This window comes from Apostichopus japonicus, chromosome 1 (genome assembly GCF_037975245.1).
Source record: "Apostichopus japonicus isolate 1M-3 chromosome 1, ASM3797524v1, whole genome shotgun sequence".
NCBI classification, from domain to species: domain Eukaryota; kingdom Metazoa; phylum Echinodermata; class Holothuroidea; order Aspidochirotida; family Stichopodidae; genus Apostichopus; species Apostichopus japonicus.
The window spans coordinates 11,457,833-11,466,675 of NC_092561.1; the positions used below are offsets into that span (position 1 = coordinate 11,457,833).

General features: G+C 36.0%; 1 protein-coding gene across 2 annotated transcripts in view; it reads left to right on the forward strand.

The window, feature by feature from the left end:
- LOC139967557 (PIH1 domain-containing protein 1-like) overlaps window positions 1–8,843 on the forward strand; it is a 49,136-nt gene that overhangs the window by 11,352 nt on the left and 28,941 nt on the right. The window contains exon 6 of one of the 2 annotated variants that reach the window (XM_071971486.1): window positions 4,805–4,825. The exons of the other annotated variant lie outside the window; for it this stretch is intronic. Coding sequence (XP_071827587.1) covers window positions 4,805–4,810 — 6 coding nt within the window. The 3' untranslated portion in view covers window positions 4,811–4,825. Of the gene's footprint in view, window positions 1–4,804; window positions 4,826–8,843 lie in introns of those variants that run through there. 2 annotated transcript variants of the gene reach the window in all.

Below are 8,843 nucleotides of genomic sequence, written 5' to 3' on the forward strand. Positions count from 1 at the left end.
GCAGAAAGGTTACTGGCCAAGAGGGTCTAAAATACAGAGTTTTGATGCTTGTCCGTAAATAATAGTTTACAGGGGCACGCATCCTCTGAATCAAGTGGTGGTCTTGTATCATTGTGATGCCTTAATTGCCATATAGTGAGGTCATTCTTCTGAGTTATGGTGATTGTATGTGATTAGGCTATACATGGATTTGGCACTGCCATATTACATCATCCACAATTGCAATTTTGATATGTGATACATGGTCAATTTGGGAACCAATCACAAAGTATAATATTCTGAATCTCTTTGCAGATATGTGGCTGTCTTAGGAGAAGACATGTAGAGGGGGGGGGGGGTGGGGGTATATTAAAATCATTGAGCCATCTTTAAAAGACCTTTCACATGATGAAAATATATTAGAATAGATGAATGTGTCCATTGCATGATTGATACTGGTGTGGTATTCAGGAGGAATGTTCATATAACATCCAAAAGATTAAGAAGGGGGGCGGGGGGATATGAGAATGTGAAAGTGAACAAGTTAAAAGCTACTCCCATTCTGGCCAAATGACTGCTCTAAATGATGTATTAATAAGAGACTTATGTTTCCTCGGACGTGTGAATGCAAATAGCATGTTGGTGGGCAAAACACTTTGTATTGGAATTATAACAAGCTGTAGAAAAAGGGCTATTGCATCTGGCTTTATTTGATGAAAGAAGCAAAAAGGGAATTTTGTCTAATTACAATGTTAAATTACTGTAAAGGTTCAGTTTCAGGTGTAACTAAATCACAGTGGAAACCAGGGAATATCACAAGGAGGACATAGTGTCCAACAAGATACATTCATTTTTATTTCAAATAGAAACAAGTATTGGAAAGCAGAATTTTGAAAGTTGTAGTAGTTGTGAAGGCAATTATCGCTTCTTCAAACTCTACAGTGAAAGTAAATGTTTTGTGAATACATATTTAAATACTTTTGAGAGGAAAGTAGTTCTTCATACTTTATTGAAGTACACTTTGATCAATTTAGGGGGATAAAGAAAACAATTGATGACACTTGATTGATATCAATCACTTGATACAATATCAAGGACACATCTGAAAACTACCTAGAATACCATCCCTCAAGTGAGAAAATGTATCAAGTTTGCAACTATTTTGCAGCTAATTGAAACTTGCATTTTAATTGTTTCTGTTTGTGGGATTCTGTGACCTGATCTCCTAATCCAGTTTGGCTCAATTGAAGCCTTTGCATGCTTTGTGCAAGAATAAAGCCCTCAAGAGGTTCCATAGTGCTCTTTGGAAATGCTTGGATGACCTTTATAATTTATCTGTGTTTAGCCAGCATGATCAATGGATACAAATTTAACTGTGGAGGCACTGCCTTCAAATTCACATGGTTCTTCTTTCAGCAAACCAACATAACATAAAATTACTGCCCTACTTGCTGATAAATCTAACAGACTTAATAGCAAGCATAGTAGATTGGTAGCATTTACCTGTAATGCTCTACTTCTTGGTTATTGTTCACCTTCTATCACTTGACCAGGGAAGTGTTGGTAGTTTAGACCACAGTAAGACAATAGCCTATATGTCTTCCCTATGGAAACCAGGTGTCTAGGAGCTTAGTATGACAAAACTTACAACCCTTGTGTAAAAGAGCCTCCTAGGTATTGACCTTAAAAAACAGGGTTATACTTGCTGTCAAAATAATTAAATTATAGGGCTGTCAAGTTTGCAGTTTGAGAAACCTATCTTTATAGCAGCAAGGATGAAACTTGAACATTGAACCAATGGCTCACTTGTCAAACACCATTCACCAGTATCCTGTTATATCCTGAAATTTAATACAATATCAAGGTAAGACTCACCAGCATCTAAATCTGAACTAAATAAGATGACTCATCATACATAGATTTTCTTCGTTTTTCTTCCTCCAAACTAAACCAGAGGGAAACCCCTCCCAGTGTTCACTTGCCTTTTAATACATTTCATATGCAGCACAAGAGTAATCTGCAAGCTGACTCTGGCTGAAGTTCATACTGCAGATGGAGAGCAGTATAGATCTAAACAGAGTCAGTGCTTACATGGTTGATGACTGGGAATCTTGTGACATAATACCACAATCACGAAAGAAAGACAGAGGGACGTTGTTTGTTGTTGGTAACATATTTTGCATGCTAACTCTAACAACAAAGAGCTGAATTTGCATTTGCAATAGTTAACCTGATGAGATCCATTTGATATATTTTGACATTTGGACTTCTGCTGACCCCAAATGACCTTTGACCTCCACACAAAATAATAGGTTCTTGTACTCTCTATAAGAAAGACACATGCCAAATATGAGCAATGTGATGTAACCTATCTTGGGATATCGTGTTTACAGGGTCTGTGTTTATCAGGCTTTACAGAGTGTGACCTTTGATGACCTCAATGACCTTTGATCTCCACCCAACACAATTCAGTTGTTGTATCCAATATCAAATATGAGCCAATAAAGTTTCCTATCTGGAGACATTGTGTTTACAAGGATTCAAGTTTTGACCCCTGGTGACCTGGAATGACTCTAACCTACACCCAAATTGTGTAGAAACTTTACATTATATAAGGCTATCCTACCATGCAATATATGAGATCCTTTGATGTTCAGGATCTGGAGATACAGTATTTCTGAGATGTTCACATTTTGCCCTCTGCTGATCCCAAGTGACCCTGACCTTCACCCAAACAATAGGGTCCTTGTACTAAGTATGGGGAAGCCATATGCTAAATATGAGGACTGCAGAGGTTACCTATCTTGAGATAGATGTGTACAAGGTATGGCATCCTATACACACACGCCAAGTTGACTGCATACGATATTTGCCTGGTTACAGCAAGTTACCAAACGACTCTATTCACATCAAAGTGCAAAGGTCAGTTAAAAATGTTGAAGGATAAATATTTTCTTTCCAATTTAACTAACTCCATAATATGTGAAGTACTTACTATTCCAATGATTCATGACCATGGCTGTCAGAGGAACACCCAACAGAATATGCCCCATTCAGTGTTTGACAGTTTTTGGGGTTACAACATTTAATGGAGCTATATTGGAACAGGTTGGTATGTTTGTATTACTTTGTGCATATATTCAATGTTCGTGAAAAACTCAAAGCATTGCATGCAATGAAGATGCAGTGAATAGTTTAGTCAGTAATATTATATTACAGTTCTAATGATCACTCATTAGCCTGGAAATGAAACAAACACACACTAATGTGAGACAGCAATTCACCAAACTAAATGGCTTTATATTGTAACATTTGATATTTTGATGGTGGACGTGTAATAGACACATGTTGCTTAATGCACAAGCCAATAGTTTACATCAAGTCTGTACTGTGAAGTATGGGGATTCATATTTTAAAGTCGAATGAAAAACAATGAAGGAAGTTAAAATAATACCTTTAGCTAATATTTTCCTTGTTTAAACAGCAAGTCAATTGATTATTGTAATGAATACCTTTCATAAACTACTTTCAGTTATGAAGCCTTAAATACTTAAACATTTTTAAACATGCTCTTTTCAATTTTATTAGTTATGGATATCAAACCCTTCAAAGGCTGGTTTAGTTTTCTCTTTCCATCCATTAAGTCAAGGGCCAAAGAGTATGATAATCCGAAGACTAAACGTCACAGCAGATCTTTCTTAGACAACAAAACACTTTGACAGCTGCTGTTGACCCTTAGTACTTTGTTCATACTAGCAGTAAAAAAATACTGTTCTTTTTTTGATATGTTCAGGAAATGGAAGCAGTGACCTCAGAAATTAGCTGAATTTACACTCAAAATCCCTTCCATGCCACCCTGTGGGATGCATTAAATGAAACTGGAGTGTTATCCCTGTTTACATGGTATGCGAGAAACGAAAGCTTCTGACAAGTGCCCCCCCCCCCCGCCCTTAAAGAATGGAGCTTAGATCGGGATTGGAACCAACCAAAGGGTAGAAAGCTGAGTTTGTGGAGCACATGTGTAATCCTGAGGTAACCGGTTACCGTGGTTACAATTCCTATCTATCAAATAATTCTGCGCTGATATTGTCTTTTCTTTTTTAATACCTGACAAGCTTTGTACCTGCTGTGCATTTGCATATTTACAGCAGAGTTTGATTCAGTTTGGTGAATATCTAAGCTGTTAATGAGCATGAAACATTAACTTTGATGTGGAGCATAAATAAAACTATCAGTTTCATTTGAACAATTACCATTTACAACTGCATTTTGAGTTTGATCAAATCATGTCATGTTCATACCTTATTGAAAACATATGGCTGCTCCTACCTAGTTTCATCCAGTGTTGTTCCAAAATTTGTAACTAATAGTTATTGTTTTCATTGCAACACCTTTGTCTTTGCCTAATTTCCTTTGGTTCAGTTTGGTGTTAGCAGTCTAGTACAAGAATATGACAACTCAGACCTCAGTCATCATTAAAGAGGCCTGAGTAACTTGTATTCATGCTCTACCGTCAGTTTGTTATAAGCAACACAAACATTAAATCTAGACCGTAGTCTCACATAATTTGTTCCAATGCACCGCAAGTTTGTACTTACTTCATGTGGTGTCTGTGTTATTAGGCCAAAATTAAAGCCTTTTAATAAACTTTACAAGAGATTGATGAAAAACTGAATAAACAAGTGAATTCAGACAGAAGAAATGATATCAAATTAGAGTAAAAGAGCATTCCAAATATTTTTAAGGCACATATCTTGAAATTTCACATGCCAACATAAACATCAAACTATAAAACCTGAATGGTCTTACATTCCTTTTAATGCAGCATTAAACGGTTGACATGAACATCAACTCATCAGCAAGTATATCGTTTTCCCAGCTTCCTGCTCAGGTATAAAAATATAGTAAGAATTAGTGTCTGTTGAAGTTTTTCTCTCACTTTAGCCTACCCCCCCCCATCCCTTCGACGATCTCTGGCACTGTAGCCTACCCCAGTCCACCCCAGCTTACCCCTGCATCATCTCTGGCTATTGGATATTTTAGTATGGTTTCATTTACAGATATAACATTAACCAGCTGACCAGGAATATTTACATGAAACAAGAGCCTTAAATTCAGCATTCAATATCTTTGCATACAATTGTCAGAACAGGTATCATTTAAACTGATTCTGGAAGACAAAAGTACATTTGTTTACAAGACTACTGTAGATACTTCTGTTAAAGTTGATTTGTAGCAAGTCCATGCTTGTACTCCAGAATACTTGTACTCATTATCATGAATTTGTACTCATACTAGGGGGTTTTACAAATCATATTATATATACTGCTGCAAGATAAAGTATGCACACTCACTTAGATCCTTGTACACATACTCTTGCCAAAGGAAATTCTACTTGTACTCATTCTTTTTTATTCACTGTACTATTACTTTAGAGAAAAAGTAGTTTTCCTGTTACATTAGAAAACCTACTTCACTACTCCCATCTCTCTCTCTCCACATAGCAACTGGAGAGAAAGTAGTTGCTTGAAGTTATCGAGGGACTGGCTTTTGATCATTTATTGAATCAACGAGCACTGACATTGATATTAATGATTCGATACCAAAATTCCATTACCAATGAAGTTCTCTAGCTTGACTAATCATGTCCCTTTCTTAAACCGTATCTGTTCATGGATGTATGATGGTACTTTAATGATGCCTAGTATCATGTTCATGGATGTGTCATAGTACTTTAATGATGCCTAGTATCAAGTTCATGGATGTGTTATGGCACTTTTATGATGCCTAGTATCATGTTCATGGATGTGTTATGGTACTTTAATGATGCGTAGTATGAAGTTCATGGATGTGTTATGGTACTTGTACTTTAATGATGCCTATTATCATGTTCATGGATGTGTGATGGTACTTTTATGATGCCTAGTATCAAGTTCATGGATGTGTTATGGTACTTTAATGATGCCTAGTATCATGTTCATGGATGTGTTATGGTACTTTAATGATGCCTAGTATCATGTTCATGGATGTGTTATGGTACTTTAATGATGCCTAGTATCAAGTTAATGGATGTGTTATGGTACTTTAATGATGTCTAGTATCATGTTCATGGATGTGTTATGGTACTTTAATGATGTCTAGTATCATGTTCATGGATGTGTCATAGTACTTTAATGATGCCTAGTATCAAGTTCATGGATGTGTGATGGTACTTTAATGATGCCTAGTATCAAGTTAATGGATGTGTTATGGTACTTTAATGATGCCTAGTATCAAGTTCATGGATGTGTTATGGTACTTAAATGATGCCTAGTATCATGTTCATGGATGTGTGATGGTACTTTAATGATGCCTAGTATCATGTTCATGGATGTGTTATGGTACTTTAATGATGTCTAGTATCATGTTCATGGATGTGTCATAGTACTTTAATGATGCCTAGTATCAAGTTTATGGATGTGTTATGGTACTTTAATGATGCCTAGTATCATGTTCATGGATGTACTTTAATGATGTCTAGTATCAAGTTCATGGATGTGTTATGGCACTTTAATGATGCCTAGCATCATGTTCATGGATGTGTGATGGTACTTTAATGATGCGTAGTATCAAGTTCATGGATGTGTTATGGTACTTGTACTTTAATGATGCCTATTATCATGTTCATGGATGTGTGATGGTAGTTTAATGATGCCTAGTATCAAGGTCATGGATGTGTTATGGTACTTTAATGATGCCTAGTATCAAGGTCATGGATGTGTTATGGAACTTTAATGATGCCTAGTATCAAGTTCATGGATGTGTTATGGTACTTTAATGATGCCTAGTATCATGTTCATGGATGTGTGATGGTACTTTAATGATGCCTATTATCATGTTCATGGATGTGTGATGGTACTTTTATGATGCCTAGTATCAAGTTCATGGATGTGTTATGGTACTTTAATGATGCCTAGTATCATGTTCATGGATGTGTTATGGTACTTTAATGATGCCTAGCATCAAGTTCATGGATGTGTCATAGTACTTTAATGATGCCTAGTATCATGTTCATGGATGTGTGATGGTACTTTAATGATGCCTAGTATCATGTTCATGGATGTGTTATGGTACTTTAATGATGCCTAGTATCAAGTTCATGGATGTGTGATACTTTAATGATGCCTAGTATCATGTTCATGGATGTTTGATGGTACTTTAATGATGCCTAGTATCAAGTTCATGGATGAGTTATGGTACTTTAATGGTGCCTAATGTCATGTTCATGGATGTGTGATGGTACTTTTATGATGCCTAGTATCAAGTTCATGGATGTGTGATACTTTAGTGATGCCTAGTATCATGTTCATGGATGTTTGATGGTACTTTAATGATGCCTAGTATCAAGTTCATGGATGTGTTATGGTACTTTAATGATGCCTAGTATCAAGTTCATGGATGTGTTATGGTACTTTAATGATGCCTAGTATCAACTTCATGGATGTGTTATGGTACTTTAATGATGCCTAGTATCATGTTCATGGATGTGAGATGGTACTTTAATTATGCCTATCAAGTTCATGGATGTGTGATGGTACTTTAATGATGCCTAGTATCAAGTTCATGGATGTGTTATGGTACTTTAATGATGCCTAGTATCATGTTCATGGATGTGTGATGGTACTTTAATTATGCCTATCAAGTTCATGGATGTGTGATGGTACTTTAATGATGCCTAGTATCAAGTTCATGGATGTGTGATGGTACTTTAATGATGCCTAGTATCAAGTTCATGGATGTGTTATGGTACTTTAATGATGCCTAGTATCAAGTTCATGGATGTGTGATGGTACTTTAATGATGCCTAGTATCAAGTTCATGGATGTGTTATGGTACTTTAATGATGCCTAGTATCAAGTTCATGGATGTGTGATGGTACTTTAATGATGCCTAGTATCAAGTTCATGGATGTGTTATGGTACTTTAATGATGCCTAGTATCAAGTTCATGGATGTGTTATGGTACTTTAATGATGCCTATTATCTGTTCATGGATGTGTTATAAATGGTACTTTAATGATGCCTAGTATCATGTTCATGGATATGTGATGGTACTTTAATGATGCCTAATATCATGTTCATGAATGTGTGATGGTACTTTAATGATTCCTAATATCAAGTTCATGGATGTGTGATGGTACTTTAATGATACCTAGTATCATGTTCATGGATGTGTCATAGTACTTTAATGGTGCCTAGTATCAAGTTCATGGATGTGTTATGGTACTTTAATGATGCCAAGTATCAAGTTCATGGATGTGTGATGGTACTTTAATGATGCCTAGTATCAAGTTCATTGATGTATGATGGTACTTTAATGATGCCTAGTATCATGTTCATGGATATGTTATGGTACTTTAATGATGCCAAGTATCAAGTTCATGGATGTGTTATGGTACTTTAATGATGTCTAGTATCAAGTTCATGGAAGTGCTATGGTACTTTAATGATGCCTAGTATCATGTTCATGGATGTGTGATGGTACTTAAATGATGCCTCGTATCATGGATGTGTTATGGTACTTTAATGATGCCTAGTATCATGTTCATGGATGTGTGATGGTACTTTAATGATGCCTAGTATCATGTTCATGGATGTGTCATAGTACGTTAATGATGCCTAGTATCATGTTCATGGATGTGTCATAGTACTTTAATGATGCCTAGTATCATGTTTACATAGAAATACACAGTACTTACTTCAGTTTTAAATCAGGTAAGCATTTAGTTTGCACACTATTGCAAGGTTAAAATGCATGAACATGACTGATGCTCTAGGTTACTAATGTGTAATAAAGGTGTTTACTGTGTACAAAGTCAATGCAGG